The following is an 18704-nucleotide window of genomic DNA, read 5'->3' as shown; positions in this document are numbered from 1 at the left end:
AAGTAGAACACGACTGATTGATTTATTTTCTACGGGACTTCTGAGATGACCGAGCACAATGCTCTGCAATCTTCTATGTCGGGACATGCACATGGGCACAGGCTGGCAGACACTACCCGCCACATGTTGTCTGCTAGACTTCTGCCATCATGGGTCAGGTTTCGGTCTCTCGTGCATAAAATAAAACATAGCTCTCTTATCCATCACCATTGGAGGAACACATATCACATCCACTTCTTGTGCACTTCAACTTTGAGGATTTCTGTACTAAGGAAGGGGCCATGGTCATGGTTCGTTAACCTAACGCATTTAGGGTCATTTGTCAGTGATACTTGTGAATTTGCTTTATTGGTGGAAACTTCACTGGTAAATATTTCTTCTGTACTCAACAGGGGTTAATGCAAAACTGCAACCAGATGCACGCCTCTTACCTCTTCCAGCAAGACAAGCACTACGATCTGTCCTATGACACTGGGGACAAGGCCCTGCAATGTGGACGTCACGTAGACATTTTTAAACTATGGTTGATGTGGAGAGCAAAGGTAAAGACTCATCAAACTTACTCACCGATCTTACCATGAACTGTTTTATGTTTGATATTTGTATCAAGGGAATATTTGTGATGGGACCTAAATCTCAAGCACCAATTGGATCTGTTGTGTGACTGAGCCAGTAACCTTGTGTTACTGCACATCATGTCATTTCCTTTCTGTTTCAGGGAACTATAGGATTTGAGGCTCAGATTGATAAATGCTTAGAACTGGCAGAATATCTTTATAATAAAATCAAGAATCGGGAAGGCTATGAAATGGTGATCGAAGGAAAGGTATGTTGCCATATATTGTTTGAGGATAAGACAGGACAGGTATGTACCACAGCTATGTTCATAGAATAAAAATGACAATGGGAAAAGATCCTAATGGACTCCAGTGACTGTCAGGTTTCCATCATTTGGACAACAAAGTCCTGACCCGTTAGCCCTCTTTGTTCAGCTTTAAAGGGGTTATCCGGGTATACAAATTTACTTAAGGCCGGGCTGGGGTGGGCTATCTAAAAATAACAAACTTGTACTTACTTTCTCCGGCCGCGCTGTGGTCCGCCTCATCTGTGCGCCGGTTTGTTCACCGGCTGGAAGCTCCCATCCGACACCATCTCCGAGAGCTTACAATGCTGAGAGATAGGGATGGATGGGAGGAGCCGGCCACATCGTGGACTGGAAGTTCCCTGTGCGTGGCTTCTGTGCCCCTGTAAACAAACAGGGGCACGGATCAAACGGACCGTGGCGCGGGACATCAGCAGCACCGGAGGAGGTTAGTACACTTTTATTATTTTTAAATAGCTCACCCCAGCCCGGCCATTAGCAACTTTTTATAGGCGGATAACCCCTTTAATGTCCTTGCACCGTTGTCATTACAGTGTTAACACAAAGGGATACACTAAAATATCCTATTTCTGTGGCCACCTTGTGTAGGTGATGGTGCAGTTTATCTACTCCCCTTCCCTGTACAATGACCTGTGACCATGGTCACACAGGTGCACAGCTCATTATATCACACAGCTCTGATTACTCTTTATGATATTAACGAGTCGTGCACCTGTGTGACCATGGTCAGATTTCTGTCCCCTGGAGCAAAACATAGAAGCTTTCTATAGAAGGACAGTAAGCAAAGATCTAGAAAACTGTGATGAATTGATACAGAAAGTATATTGGAAAATTGTATAACAGACATCTGTTGGACATGGAATCTCTCTGGAGAATGTGATTTGCCAGTCCACACCTGTACTTTCTATTTAAAGCTCTAACATGTACAGGTGCAGTGTGGAAATTAGAAGTAATTGCAATCAGTTATTAATTGTCACGCCGTAGCTGCACTTGCTATTGCTTGATATAGAAAAGTGCAGGTGCGTCTGGCAAATGAATGCAATGTCATGTGCTGAGCCATACCAGATTTGCATGAAATACATCTCCAGAATTTTCACCACTAAACTAACAGTACCCGTAGGCCAGAGTATCAAATATAGATCTTAGCTTTCACTCTTTATGTAACAATTTACCGCTCCATAGATGAGTCTAGAGGGGAAGTCTATAGGGAACTTCATAGAAGCTAGGCCCATGTTTCTGGTGTCATTTTAAAGTAAAGAACCTCAACTTTACAGGGAACCTGTCACCATGTTTTACCCCACTTAACTACTAGCCCTCTCAGGTACGGAATGAAACATCCTTTCTAGAATAAACTATTTCTTGTTAAATCTTCCGCGTTTACCAATAAACCCCCTTCCTCCTTAAGTCAGGCAAAGATGACTGTTCTCACCTCATTTTAAAATGAGATGAGTGAAGTTTAGTGGTTGCAGGGATAGTGTCACTTCAGAAGCCTCTATCTCATGTTTTATAGTACCTATGAACATGCTTTTATGTCATATTAAAGAACCAGAACCAGAGATACAGTTGCTAAAAAACACAGCTGGAAATACAAGCTACAGATAAAGATCCAGTTCCAGCCTATCTTTTAACTGCCTGTGTATCCAGTTCTGTAGCTCACAGAACCAAAAGTATAATGGGATCTGACAGATGAGATTCTCATCTTTAATATAACACAAAAAGTATGTTTCTAGGTCAAAGATAAGGACTCCGCCTGCAATCACTAAACTTACCTCATTTCATGTGATAATGGAATGAGAAGAGTCATATTTTTCTGGCTTTATGGAAATTATAGGTTTTTATAGGTAAACAGGTGAGATTTCACATAAAAGATGGAATTCTAGAAAGGACATTTCACACCCTACCTGTGGGGCTGGTGGTTAGGTGGGGTAAGACCTGGTGATAGGTTACCTTTAAAAACCTAAGATTGTGGCTATGTGTGCTATGAATCCAATGATCTGTGGAAAATGTATTATTATACTGACCTATTAATATCCATGACATTTATATGTTAAGTATTGATGCTTGCTGTGCCTACATTGTGCCTCACATTTGGAAATGTATCCATGATTATATATCTATAGAGAAAGCAGAACAAAAATACAACAAGGTGCAAATAAATATCCAGATTATGCATCTAAATTTGACCCCTATTACAAAAGTGTGAATGCCTTAGTTAAAGGGATATGACCTGGAAACGATAAGGTAAAAGGGGTGTTCAATAATTGCTTAGAGGAAGACATTTACTTTAACTAATATGTCCGCCTGTGTGTCTCCGCATCTTTACCATGTTTAATATAGAACTTTCTTTATGTTCAGCCTCAGCACACCAATGTTTGCTTCTGGTATATACCACCAAGTTTAAGACACATGGAAGACAACGAGGAAAGAATGGAGAGACTTGTAAAGGTAATTTGGGTTCTACCAAAGGGCACAAATAAAATAAAGATGTCATATACACATAGCCCCCAATACTGTAAGCTTCTCAGTCCTCTAATTGTTGTTGGAGTGACTTATTTTAACATAGCCCTTTAAGAGATTTTTGCTGTACATGACTTTAATTGTGAAGAGGAATGACTAATAAATGTATCAGAATTTTGATCTACTAACGAGCCATGTCTCCACAACACAGCTACAAAAAGAGCACAAACACATTAATACTTTCTGCATGATTTCAATAGATTAGAATATTAAATTGGGACCAGCATCCTTTCTGTTATGTGCATAGAAAAGTCTACAGCTCCACATGAAAAAAATTAAAACATATGTGGTCAAATAATTTGACTTATATCCCCCTCCTGCACAATGACCTCTATATAAATCAAACACTGACCCATCATTACATCACTACTGACAATAGATGATGTCACAGCTTATCTCCTCCCCCTCCCTGTACAATGACCTCTATATAGATAACACTGACCCATCATTACATCACTACTGACAATAGATGATGTCACAGCTTATCTCCTCCCCCTTCCCAGTACAATGACCTCTATATAGATAACACTGACCCATCATTACATCACTACTGACAATAGATGATGTCACAGCTTATCTCCTCCCCCTCCTCCCTGTACAATGACCTCTATATACATAACACTGACCCATCATTACATCACTACTGACAATAGATGATGTCACAGCTTATCTCCTCCCCCTCCCTGTACAATGACCTCTATATAGATAACGCTGACCCATTATTACATCACTACTGACAATAGATGATGTCACACCTTATCTCCTCCCCCTCCCTGTACAATGACCTCTATATAGATAACACTGACCCATCATTACATCACTACTGACAATAGATGATGTCACAGCTTATCTCCTCCCTCTCCCTGTACAATGACCACTATATAGATATCACTGACCCATCATTACATCACTACTGACAATAGATGGTGTCACAGCTTATTTCCTCCCCCTCCCTGTACAATGACCTCTATATAGATAACACTGACCCATCATTACATCACTACTGACAATAGATGATGTCACAGCTTATCTCCTCCCTCTCCCTGTACAATGACCACTATATAGATATCACTGACCCATCATTACATCACTACTGACAATAGATGATGTCACAGCTTATCTCCTCCTCCTCCCTGTACAATGACCTCTATATAGTGTGAGACACTGAAGGGGTTAACTGTGGATGGGCGGTATGTTTCCCCTAGGTTTTGCTTCTATGCAAGGCCTTAGTGCTGAGGTGGGTTTGTCCAGCACCTTGGACACAGGTGATGGGTGCAGACTAATGAGCCTGCATAAAATCACTCAGCAGAGTTGAGTGTGTTGTCTCTCTGTGGAAGGAGGCTGAGAGGACACAGCCCTGACCTCTGTGCCTGGAGCAGCCACGTGATCTTTGTATAGTGTGAGTTAGTGGACTATTTGTATAGTTAGCACCCTGACGGGTAGGTTTTTGTTTTGTTTATTCAAATACCTGAATGTAAAGGCTGGTTTATTTTTGCTGCAATAAACGCAGGCGAGACCTGTTTGGACTGTACCTTGGTGTCACTGTCTTGAACTGCATCACAGCACCCCGCTACCACGGTCTCTACCGGGCCAAATCTTCCACAATAGATAACACTGACACATCATTACATCACTACTGACAATAGATGATGTCACAGCTTATCTCCTCCTTCTCCCTGTACAATGACCTCTATATAGATAACACTGATCCATCATTACATCACTACTGACAATAAATGATGTCACAGCTTATCTCCTCCTCCCTGTACAATGTCCTCTATATAGATAACACTGACCCATCATTACATCACTACTGACAATAGATGATGTCACATCTTATCTCCTCCCCTCCCTGTACAATGACCTCTATATAGATAATACTGACCCATCATTACATCACGACTGACAATAGATGATGTCACAGCTTATCTCCTCCCCCCTCCCTGTACAATGACCTCTATATAGATAACACTGACCCATCATTACATCACTACTGACAACAGATGATGTCACAGCTTATCTCCTCTATATTTTCAGGTAGCTCCAGTGATCAAAGCTCGTATGATGGAGTATGGAAGCACAATGGTCAGTTACCAACCTCATGGAGAGAAAGTAAATTTCTTCCGCATGGTGATCTCCAACCCAGCTGCCACCCATCAAGACATTGATTTTCTCATTGATGAAATTGAACGTCTTGGACAAGATTTATAAGTGATCCTTAGGGCTGGTGGAAACTCTTAGGTACACCGTAGAGTTGTCAGGGCTGTGTGAATGTATTTGTGGTGCGTTCTAAAAGTAATTCAATATTGTGCCGTAAATCTTAGGTATAGTCGTATTCGAAAAACCTTTACTCCATTTCCAGTCTTGCTTTTAGATAGTCATATGATCTGCAATTCATATGTATAGGAGACTGGTATCCTGCGTACCTTCTCATGTGCTAAGCAAAATCCCTGCTTCTTTATGTGAATGTGCCAACTGTAACAGAAATAGTCAATGTCATACCATCCGTCCTAGGCAACAACACACAATCTACAGTATAGTAAAGCATTTCCTTCCATAGTGCCAAGATGGAATTTATAAGTTACATTTGATATATTTAAAGGCATATAATTTTCCAGAAGAGTAAATATATATATACACAACAAAGATCCTATTTTGTAAAATGAAGATTTTTATTTTGTATGGGTTAAAAAAAACTAGGAAAATTGTCCGTGACCACAAATATATGCATGAAATTATTCACAAATTAGATCCTTTAAGAAAAAGATGTTCAAACTTTATAGATACCATGAATAGTGACGGTCAATCAAGTATTGAGTTAGTTTGCATGCTAAACGAAAGCAGATTTTAAAAAATATTCAGAATTACGGGAAAGAATCAGGGATTCTTTTTGTCCAGGATTAGGAAAATAGAAAATAATAATTTTTGTTATTTCCCCAATACCCAAACCAATATGAAATTCCAATTTTAATACCAAAAATGTCTTACATCTAGAATATTGACAGAACATGATAAACTAAGTGATAATTACCATATATACTCGAGTATAAGCCAAGTTTTTCAGCACAAAAAAAAGTGCTGAAAACCGAAAAATTTGGCTTATACTCGAGTAAAAAATATGTTTTACCGGGTTTTCGTGGGAAAATTAGGAGCCTCGGCTTATACTTGGGTCGGCTAATACTCGAGTATATACGGTACATTGAATTCATTATTAGGGAATCACTTATTCTCAGTTGCTGTAGCATCAACATGTATGTTACCCCTTTTCAAATTTTTTAATTCAACCTGGAATTTAACTAAATTTAAACAGTAAAATTGATATTTTTTTCTTAACACAATTCTATAAAGGATGGAGCCCCAAATTCTCCCTATCCCCAAAAGAGTTGAATGATAAAATTTTGTCTACCTTCTGCCACCACTAGGGGAAGTTAAAACCCCTTACTGTGGATGTTTTTAAAAGTTGTCCACCCCCATGATTTTATAACGTAACTGGGGCATAACGTAAGTAATAATTAACTTCCAATGGTTCCACGGTATTCCTCCGCCATTCTCTATTCTTTCTGCTTTAGCTATGATGAGTCATCACAACATGTGACCTCTGCAGCCAATGACTGGAAGTTGTGACATCTCGATGGACGGTGGTTGGCTACAATAATCACAAGTTGTCTCGACACAAAATCACTGGAGCCTAAGGAACAGAGGCAGCTTGGGGAGCACCGGAAGCAGGAGGGGGTTGGTAATTTGTTACATATTTTGTTATTTTACACCATTAAACCCCATTTTTAATTTTAAATGATGGGGTCAGACTACTTCTTCAATAGATTAAATAATAAACCATTAAGCACCATCCAACAAGAAGTCAGAATTTTATCATCTAGATTTATCGGCACGTTGTCTGGTTTCTTGTAATATAGTTTGACAATTTTTGGTCTCAACTAGGACCAAAAAGTCTCAAATGAGATCAAAAAGTCCCAAATAAAACCAAAAAAGAGATATGATAAAACAATTTTGACCCCTATAAAGAATCATTATAAAATAAATCAGAACTGAATGTTAGAGCGTAATATAATCTAATATTATTGCTGGGTACTCAATTGTTTCTAGACACGTTGGGTTGACCAAGCTTGTTGATGTAGGTATCTTCTCATGCCTAGAATAACCAAGTTGTCCGTTTTGCGATGATGTCAGCTGTCTCCATATTGAATGATTACGTTGATGCATGGCTTCCGGTCCAGTGATGTCTGGTTGAGCCCACGTCATAACATGCACTTTCTGTATAGATGATCCTCGTAGCTTCATACGACGCACAATCGTTATGCACTGTTTCCAATACTTGACCTATGACTTGATAACATGTCTTATACAACGTGGTGGAATTTTATGTTTTGCAGTGGTCTCGTAAAATAAGTGTCATAAAATTAATAGGAAAGAAAATATCAAAATCACTACTGATAGGAAGCAGATATGTCGCCTTTTTTGTGTCTTCTAAATCGTTCTCTATCAATGTTGTATCAGTAAAATCTATTTCAAATGTCTATAATATATACATATTTATATAGTTTTATCCATTAGGATGCATGGATATCTATGTTTTACAGCATCTCGTTATTGTTCCGATGAATACAATCTCAAGGCGATATAATCAATGCTAGTTTTAAAGTACCGCCCCCCCCCACACACACACACACACATCCCCTCCCCCCACACCAATTTCCTTTTCATGATCAACAAAAGCCAGACCAGGCTTGTCAATGCCACTAATTTCAGCTGATTGCTGTTAATTTTTGCTATTTGGTTCCCCTCGGCGTAGACCCACTGTTGGGTGATGATGGTAACGTCTCTATGTTGAACGCTACATTTTGCATCAGAAAAGGGGGATTTAGATATTGGCATATAAAAAAAACCACTAGATGAAGCTAATATGATGTATTTGCACAGATTTAGACGGAAATTATTATTACTTCCAAGGAGAACAGATATAAAAAATCTAGACTAAAAACTATTAAGAATATTTATAAATCAAAAATGACTGGTTTTGTTATATTTTTATGAAATGTGGTATATTGATATGTAACAAAAATTGTAAAAAAAATGTTCTGTCATGTAATGTTTACTATTTGATATAATATTGTAGCGTGTGTTCAATCAAATGTACTGTATTACTTAAAGGGGTATCCCAGAATTTCCCTAAAATTGGTCATCAATATCACTAATGTAGGGACTTACACCTGGCGCCCCCCAGTGCTCAACATTGCAGGAAATTTAGTGCCCCAGGGATTGCTGCTTTCCGCTTCTCAGGCCCATTGGTCACATTTCCTCTTAGTTGTTTAGTCGAGTGAATAGGGGCGAGCTGCAATACTGAGCACAACCACTAAACAATGTACAGCACTGTGCTGCTAAACTGTGAAGAAACAATGGTGATCACCCACTCTCTACATTCTGTTCACTAGGGTGCATTTGATATCAGACATCTGTCGATCTGTTATTAGTCACCCATCAAAGTGATCAATAAATGAAATCCTGGAACACCCCTTTAATTTATTTTTTTTTCTCTGCTAAAGTTCTATTTTTTGCTGATATATACTAAAATGGCTTTAAAAAAATTTCTTATTTAATTAAAAAGGTTCCCTTTTTCTGTAAACAGAATAGTTAAAAAAAATATATAAATTATTACATAATAATGCATACACCGAATTAAAAATGTTAAAGCGTAACTAAAAAAAATACATAAATACAAGTGCAGATGATAATAGAACATTTTGTAATATACTTTAATATAGAAATCTCTTCCTGTGTCCTTCTCTTTTTCCTTATTTAAGCGGTTTGTATAAATCAGCTTCCTGTCCTTTATCCATTGACAGCTGAGAGATAAAGGAATCTGATAAAATGTCCTTACAGACAATCACTGGATAGTATAATCTCAGGGAGCTGAATCATCAACATATGTTCAGGTATGGAAGCATTAATCTTTAGTCCTTTGTTGTTATCTCTGCAGCGTACAGGACTTCAGATACACTGCTCACTACAGGAGAAAGAAGGAGCAGAAAAAAGGCACAGACTAGCTGCTTTACTTAATGGGGTTGTCCGAGAGTAAATAAAAAAACTAAAGTGGCTGGGGTACCTCGTCCTACGATCCTGGTGTCCCGTGCTGCAGTCTCTCCATGTCGTAAACAAACAGGAGGCTTGGCACAGAGGGGACATTGGGAGTGGCAGATGACGTAAATACAAATTTGTTTTTTTTATGCAGCCCACCCCCGGCCACCTTGCTTTTTTAAGTGGCTCTCGGAACACCCTTTTAATGCAGCTGCTTAATTAATTTCTGCGCAAAAAGAAACTTTAAGGGACATCTACCACTAGGATGAAGGATTGTAAACCAAGCACACTGACATACTGGTGTGCGCTCCCTCTGACAGGATCTGCTCTTCTTTTAGCTTCCTATGCCCTTGTTTTTAGTTAAAAAAAGGCTTTTAAAATATATACGAATGAGCCTGAGGGGCTCAGGGCTCCTTAGGAGAGCCTTTTTTTCTTAAAAACAAGGGCATAAGAAGGAGATCCTGGCAGAGGGGGCACACACCAGTATGTCAGTGTGCTTGGTTTACAATCCTTCATCCTAGTGGCCTTTAAGTAATATTGAAACAGAAATATATTTTGTATTTGAACAAATTTTAATATTTCATATTTAAATATTGGTTAGGACACTTAAAAAATTAGAGAAGCCATTTTGAATAACCCCAATAAATTATTTATGAAAAATAAATGTTCAATATTAATAAAAAAATTAATGTTTTTTAATGTAAATTATCTGATGCAGATATTTTCCAACTATAAAACCCACAGTTTACCAAATTTGCTTCTTCCTCTTAATGCTTGATTTTATAACCCTCCAGCTAATCAGAGGGGAAGAAACTATACAGTGATGGGCAGTGCCATATCACACCAACGATTGGACAGGTAGGATGTGGGTTTTGCAACACTCCAAACTGGGGCCCCACAGTTACATGGCCTGTGTTATTGGGAAATCAGCCCCTGCAAATAACCTTAAAGTGAACCTGTCACCAGGGACCTCATTTTTACTAAAGACAGGTTACAGGAGCCCATCACATCTGCAGTGCAAATACTGTATGTCTTTCTGCCTTCTCTAAGCATTTGCATTACAATTTAATTGTGTGTTTTAACTTACCTGTCCTTCTAACAAAATCCTCTGTATAGTCCCTGAGGTTGGCTTTGGTTTGGATGCATTTCACAAAACAACACGTGATTTGTGTATAGCGCTCACTCCTCAACTCTCAGGCCCCACCTTTGTGCTCCTGTAAAGCTCCTCCCTCCCTGATGTCAGCTCACCAGGCTGTGACCTCTGTTCCTGTGCAGGAGCACAAAGGTGTGAGCTGAGAGCTGGGGAGTGAGCAGCACAGACAAGTCACATGTTGTTTTTTTAATGCAGCCATACCAGAGCCCAACCCCTGGGACTAAACAGAGTATTCTGTCAGGAAGTCAGGTAAGTTAAGACACACAATTGTAATGCAATATTGTAATGTAATATTGTATTGTAATACAGGTGTGAAGGGCTTCTGCAACCTGTCTTTAGTGAAAATGAGGTCGGTCCCTGGTGAAAAGTTCCTGTTCAGTTGGTCCTCAAAGCTCTCAAACAACCTACATGTTTCACGTAATTTACTCGCACCTGTCCCCCCACTTTTCCTTTCCATAAATTAGGAATATATATTAAAAAATATATATATATATATATAAAATATTGTTAAAAAATATTTATAAAAACGTATAGAATAATAGTAATATTATTTAAAAGATATACAGTATGTATGTCAAAATGCAAATACATTTTATTGTTTTTTATTTTTCATTTCAAACCCTTCTCCTATCATTATTTTTTTATTTAGTATTTTTTCTGTATTCTTATTGTTAGCATTATTAATGTTTTACCATTTTTTAATTACTAATGGAAATTTTAAAAAATCGACTTCCTTAATTTGGCTATAAAGCACAACTCTAACTACCTATTACTCAACTCATCTGCATAAATTGAGCTTCACTTGATCAACCTCCAGTTACATTCGCCTTGATAGAATTTTTATTTTTCACGTTATTTTCAGAGAAAAAAACACATATTCCATAAATATTGAGTTATTCTAAAAAGACTTTTAATTTAAAACCCGGAGTGCAATGTGTGGTTCTGCTTTTGCACACATACGTGGTGTTGGTCTTATGTCACGCAGATGTGAATTAAGAAAAAGAAACCAATGTGTCTGTGACTGTGTTGCCTTTCCTATATTTAATATTACTGTCTCGTCACCTCAGATTGAGGTTGTGTATAGTGTTGCAGTTCAACCGGTGTTGCTGTATAAGCTTTGTACAATATATTATTGAGATGAGTTTTATTTTTAGTACTCTTGTATTATTCAATGTTGTTATGGTGAAAACGGCTTATTATTACAAATTTTTGGACCAATCTACTTTTCTTATGAGAAATCGTTGTCTATAGCACAATCAATAGACCCCTCCCCCCCTATTAACCTTTAAGATTAGCTAATGATTTTTTAATACGTGATCAATTCACTGCCATTTAGTAACCAAAATAGACCAAATATCTCCTCTCATTTTATGGTCCTAAATGCTACATGGGGGTTCGGCCAATGGTGATTGTGATTGTCATACAGTACTACCCTATGTCCTTTCTCAATGTCTTAAGAGTGTACTTACGGGTCTCGGTTAATTTGGCAATCGTTGTGTAAAAAAGAAGATTCTGTTGTCTCTATGAGGGGAGGACGGCTACTTCTGTCTACCAAATAAATATATGTGTTTTATTAAAGTATTGTATTTTATCAATGTTGTCTATTTTGAATCTAATAAAGATGTACAGATGTGATCATTTTTTTTAATTTATATTTTTAATTGTCCCTAACCCCTAACTACCATTTTCTAGAGCCTACAGGTAAAATAAACATAAAATAGGAAAAAAAGAGGAAATTATTAAAATTAAAGGGAACCTGTCACCAGGAGAGCCATTTTTAGCACTTCCCCCAGTCCCCACAGAGCATAGTACATACACTGCCAAAGTTTTTGCATAAAAAATAGGAAAAAACAGAAAAAAATATATGTTATAGAGTACCTTTCCATACCATGTGCTGTGGGACTAGGCACCTGGGAGTGGCTGTAAAGGAGCAGCCCCACCCCCCACCCCCCTTCGGAAACCGCTCCTCCATGTGTTCTTTACAAATAAATTAATAACTCCCCACACTTGGGATTGGCTGTAAAGGAGCAGGGAGTGTCGCTAAGCCAAGTGATGGGTGTTTTCATATATTTAAAAAGGACACATGGAGGAGTGGTTTACCAAGGGTGGGGGGGGGGAAACGGCTCCTTTACAGCCACTCCCAGGTTCCTAGTGCCTAGTCATACAGCACATGGTATTGAAAGGTACAATATAACATATCTTTTTTTCTGTAAAACCTATTTTTTTACACAAAAACTCTATGGCAGTGTATGTACTATGCTCTGTGGGGACCCTTTAAAATATAATAAAAAATGATATTTCATCAAATTTAACCCCATTACCGGCGTTCAACCTATTTTATCTCACATTACAATAAAATGAGTAATTGGACTAAGCATAGGACCGATTGACATTATATCACAGTGTTCTTGTCAGCTTCAAAGAGCTGATTGGTGAAAGTGTTGGATCTAGGACTTCACTGTAGGTTCTGACACCCAATATTGCTTTGGACTAGATAAATCCTATTAATGGGCCATCAATATTTTTACTATGGAAAACCCATTTAATGTGGACTTCCTCTTCAGTGGTTCTTTGTATAACACTTTCATCTACTTGACAGTTCCCAGAACTTCTTCTGGTTTTACTTAGTTTTCAGACTTCTAGTAATTGTGCTGTCAGTAAGAAGAAGTGAATGCAGAAGAAAAAAACCCTCACTGAAAGAGAGATCTAAATGTCGCCTTATTTGCATGAAAGTTTTTTTATTTTCATGGCCTCAGTCCAGATTGCCAGGTTTATATTAAATCTATGGAAGACTTGTACACCAGTTTTCTACTACTACCTACTACTACCACCTCTATGTCAAGTGGGTGTGGATTGGCCTGTAGGGTCCATGCCGGTGGTGAAGTTGGCCAGTGTACCAACTATAGTCTGTGCCCCCTATTACTGGCACAGGTTAAACCACAATTCTACACCAACCAGGATGAAGCCTCTTGATACATCTGATGTGTGTATGAAGGTGGGGTTAACATCATATGCACCAGCATGTGATATATCCCTGCTATGAGTTTATTAGAATATTCATATTTAACCATGAAAAAGATATATTCACTGGACCTGCACTGGAAAAACAAAAAGTGGGAAAATTATTGGCTTTTCTTTAATTTAAAGGAAATCTACCATCAAAATCCATCATGATAAACCAGGGGCACTTACTCGTAGATGCAGGCACCGTGACTGTGGTAATATTCTTATATTTATTATCCATGGCCTCCTTCCTTCTAAAATCAAGGGCTGAAGGGCTCCTGGGGGTGTTTTCAGAGCCCCTTAGTGCTGTGGCTTCCCAGACTATTACAATAAATAGAGCAGGTCTCACCTCCCCCTGCACTTCCTGCTGCTGCTAGATTATATATGCAATGGGGGTGGAAGAGAGCAGGGTAGGGGAGACATGTTATGCTCATTGTAACAGCCTGTGAATCGGCAGCAGGGAGGAGATCTGAGAACACCCACCAGATCCCTTCAGGCTCATTAGCATAAGTATAAAAGTTGATTTTAGAAGGAAGGAGGCCGTGGATAACAAATATAAGAAGATTACTAAAGTCACGGTGCCTGGATCTATGAGTGAGTGCCCCTGGTTTATCAGGATGGATTTTGATGTTAGATTTTCTTTAAACAGTAGAAAATCACCAAAGATCAGTAGCTATTCCAAGAAATTGAAAAGAAAGCCAAGTCAGAAGAGTCAATTTAGTTGGAGAGCAAAATACTACCTAGAAAAAAATGAAAAAAATGATTATTGAAAGAACGTCATATAATTTTAATAATAGTAAAAATTTTGTAAATAATTAGAACAAAACATAAGATTTACAGTATATCCAACACAGTTTTATGTAAAATGTAATTATAAACATGATAAAGCCACACAAATGAAACAATGTCATCTCAGTTTTAAGTAAATTTTCCCTCACTTTGTAATACATTTTAAAAAAGGTTTTCATAAAGATTCTGTTTCTGCCACAAGATGGCGGTAAGATAAAAATAATCTATACAATCTCAGAGTTGATAAATGTGGAAAAATCGTTTTAGCTTTATTTTTGGACTGTTAAACTTGTATTTTAATGTGATTTCTAGAAAACATTATTTAATATTAAATAAATTTAAAAATTCAAAATAAAAATAAGAAATTAAATGAACATTTTGGACAAAAAAAAAATTTGCAATCCAGAGTAAATACATAAAAAGACATTATTATAAAAAAAATAACAGAATAGGAGAATAGTCCTGTAGGTGGAGATGAGCAGTCCCGCAGTTTCCAATCGGGTACAGGTGTGTCCCCTGTAACGCGGATATTGACGCTTCTAGCTAAGGCTGTGATTGGCCAGGGGACAGCCATAGGTAGTTGGCCAGGGGTGTCAATTTGCTGGATTGGCTGCCAGCAATCCGATAATATGTCTGGGTCAAAAGGGACACACCTGAATCCTGAACCCAGAAACTTCGGGTCTGCTCATCTCTAACTGTAAGTACTACAAAACTGTCGAGGGTGATGGGGGAGAGACTTAATATAGACTTCCCTTTAATTCCCCCCCCACCCATTCCTACTTTTCCAAATGGCCACCGTATTTGTTAACAACACTGTACAAAGGGGGAGGGGAGTCGTGATTTGGATAATCTATGGCTTCATCAAGCCAGAAAATAGTATTAACCTCTTCCCACCGATGCCCTTTTTCCATTTTCCATTTTTTGCCCCCAACTTCAAAAACCCATAACTTCCAGTATGCAGAGTTGTATGAGGGCTTGTTTTCATGTGAAACAAATTGTACTTCATAGCGTCAGTATTTAATATTCCATGTCACGTACAAGTGAGCTGGAAAAAATGACAAATGCAGTGAAATTGACAGAAAAACAAATTTACGCCAAATAACACCCCAACTTAATTCTTAGGGTTGGTACAATCACAGAGATAAGTTATATTAGTTTTCAATAAATTAAAAAAAAAATTTTATACTTTGGTGTAAAGTTTCAAATTGTTGTGAAAGGGCAAAAAAGTGTCAATTCAGACATTGTGTTGCAAATTTCCTTTATGGAGCTCACCACCATGAATAGTTTTTATGTTTTGATAGATCAGGACTATTTTTACATGTATATCACTTCTAGGGAATGGGGGGTGATTTAAAAGGAAACTGTCATCATGACGGAAATTTTTTTTACTGAGGACAGGTTCTAAAAGGGTAATGCTCAATATAATTTTTTGGTTAGTTCTTAAATCATTTTACTTCTTTACAATCCTTTCATTGATCGTACCTGGTTCCCTGCCAGAACCCTGTGCTGAGTCCCGTCGGTAGGGAGGAGCACTACAGATCTAAACAGTAATCTGCTCAATCACATCCCTCCTCTCTTCAGCATTGATCTTCACTCCACTTCAAACCAGCCCCTTCCACCTCCAATGTCTCCTCTTTCCTTCACTGCAACCGACCGTTTAGATTTCAAGTTCCCCCAGTGAGGGAGCCAGCTAAGATAAGCTAAAGAATTGTAAAGAAGTAAAACATGATTCGTATTGAGCATTACATGCCCTGTTGAAACCTGTCATTATTCTTTTTAAAAAAAACCCTTTGTGATGACAGGTTACCTGTAAACTTTTAGGGGTTTATTTTTTTTTTACTTTTTACAACTTTTTTTTACTGTATTTTTAGACCCCCTGGGGTACTTTAACCATGGGGGTTCTGATCACTGCTACCATATACTCAAATACAAAAGTATTGCAGTGTATTGTGGATTTTCTAGTGATCTATCATAGTGTGGCACTGGCAGAGTCTCTCATAGACTTCAGGCTGTCATGGGAACAGGTTGTCACTCCCTGATGAAGCCAATGGCAGCGACAATCCTAGCAAAAATGCTGGCGCCCATTGTATTTAAATAATTAACAACTCCGATTGGTGCTATCGTGATCATGGGTGTTACCGATGTGTGTTTGCAACAAACCCCCCTCCCACTGTATGAAGAGGGCTCAGCCCAAGTTGGTAAAATACTCATTTTCTGTGACATGAGATAACCAAACGCCACAAAAAATATACATGTCATATGTTCACTAGGGTTCAATCTATAGTACACTCTACCCATAAGTATAACCAGACCAGAGCACTAGCCTAAAGCTGCTGGGCCCCAATGCTCAATCTGTACCAAACCCAAAACTATAATATGTTATTTATGGGAGGATGAGAAATCTTATTGGCCTGTTTAGACTCCGCAGCGCAGATGTGACCACACCCACAGTGTTCAAGTCCTGCCCATGTCTGAAGTGCACTCCGTATGGAATATTTTTGCGACCTCCTTAGCTGTTGAAAGCTAAATATAAGTTTGATCAGCGGATTAGGCACGATTATGTCTACACAGTCATTCTGCAGGAAGTGATAAACCGTGTGACTCTGTAGAGATTTCCTGACATTATTTCATGTATTAGGAACATCACACGGATGACTGCAGGCAATTTATATTGAGATGCAGAAGTTCTGGCTCATCCTCAGCCTGGATAATCTCAAGGTCGCTAAAAATCGGAAAGTGTTGCTGGTACAACATGGAAGAGCAGGGTGATAAGGGGTCAGGTAGAGGACACCTATTTATTGGATAACTGCTTATGTGTTTTGGTGTTGAGGTGACACAAGGAACTCAAATTTTAAAGGAAATCTATTGCTCAAATCCCCAAAGTAAAATTACCACCCTGTAGATCTTGTTCTCAATTAGGCAATTACCGGTATATCTTTGTCTTAAATCCTCCTCTGAAAAATTATTTTTAAAATATTCATATTAGTCTGAAGTGCTTTGGGGGTGTTACCAGGGCTCTTCAGGGCCCCAGTGCATTTTCGGAGCTCCAGTGCATTTTCGGAGCTCCAGTGCACCACCGCCTGTTCCTGTCTACCTTCTGTCTCCGACATCACTGCCTCCTTCTCATCCAATTCTCAATACCAAGAAAGGAAGCTGGAGGAGTCTGGGCAGTTCCTGGATGTATGGTTTCCTCCAGGCGTACATTGCGCATGCACAATGTACATCATGAAGCCATCGGTGTGCAGGATCCGATGCGCAGGCCTACAAATTGTAGGAGAAGAAGCCGGTGATGTCAGTGTCAGAAGGCAGACCGAAATAGGTGATGGGTGACAATGGGTGTGGCAGAGGTGTAGATAATGCAATTAAGCCGGAGCCCAGAAATGCTGTGGTAACGCCCCCTGAAGCACTTCAGACTAATGTGAATATTTTTAAAACACTTCTTCCAGAAAAGAAAGATTTAAGTCAAAGACATATTTGAGAACACAATCTACAGGGGGGTAATTTTATTTTGGGGGGGTAGATTTGCGTGAGATGTTTCAAAATTGTCTTTAAGGCATACACCTGAAGTGAAGTTAATAATGATCTTTATATAGCGCCTTCATATTCCATAGAACTTTACAAATTATGGGGACCATATATAAATAAGATAAGACAATACATAAAAAATATTCATATGGAACAATAGGAGTGAGGTTCCTGCTCGCAAGAGCTTACATTCTATGAGGATGAGGGGGTGACACAAGAGCTTACAGACTAGGAGGATGAGGGGGTGACACAAGAGCTTACACTCTATGAGGGTGAAGAGGATGACACAAGAGCTTACACTCTATGAGGGTGAAGAGGATGACACAAGAGCTTACACTCTATGAGGGTGAAGAGGATGACACAAGAGGTATACGAGCTTGTATAATGGTCCAGTCAATCTTTATAAGGGAACGGAATAAACATAATTTAATAAATAAAAATTCTTCTGCTTGAACCAGTCATCAGCCGCCATCGTATATACAAGGTCCAAGGTCAACAGGACTGCAGAGAAGCCTGTAGATGGTTTTTGGTGTCTACAGATGGGAGGAGGACACAAGATGGGTTAGTAACAAGAGACTTGGAGTATCATGCAGTTAGGGAGTGTAAAGAAATGGGTTTTAAGAGCATCTTTGAATCTTTGGAGGTTGGGTACAGTTAGTCCGGTAGTCCAGGTAGGGCAGTGGTGGCGAACCTATGGCACGGGTGCCGGAGGTGGCACTCAGAGCCATTTCTGCAGGCACT

General features: G+C 38.8%; 1 protein-coding gene across 1 annotated transcript in view; it reads left to right on the top strand.

The window, feature by feature from the left end:
• GAD2 (glutamate decarboxylase 2) overlaps window positions 1-12281 on the top strand; it is a 65956-nt gene extending 53675 nt beyond the window's left edge. The window contains exons 13-16 of the mRNA XM_072154119.1: window positions 393-542; window positions 719-826; window positions 3239-3328; window positions 5438-12281. Of these exons, the coding sequence (XP_072010220.1) occupies window positions 393-542; window positions 719-826; window positions 3239-3328; window positions 5438-5611 (522 nt within the window). The 3' untranslated portion in view covers window positions 5612-12281. The remainder of the gene's footprint in view (window positions 1-392; window positions 543-718; window positions 827-3238; window positions 3329-5437) is intronic.
• Window positions 12282-18704: the final 6423 nt, after the last annotated feature.

The sequence above is a fragment of the Engystomops pustulosus genome, chromosome 5 (assembly GCF_040894005.1).
Source record: "Engystomops pustulosus chromosome 5, aEngPut4.maternal, whole genome shotgun sequence".
Classification (NCBI taxonomy): Eukaryota; Metazoa; Chordata; class Amphibia; order Anura; family Leptodactylidae; genus Engystomops; species Engystomops pustulosus.
The sequence above is the reverse complement of the archived record's forward strand: the minus strand, read 5'-3'. Positions and strand labels throughout refer to the sequence as shown.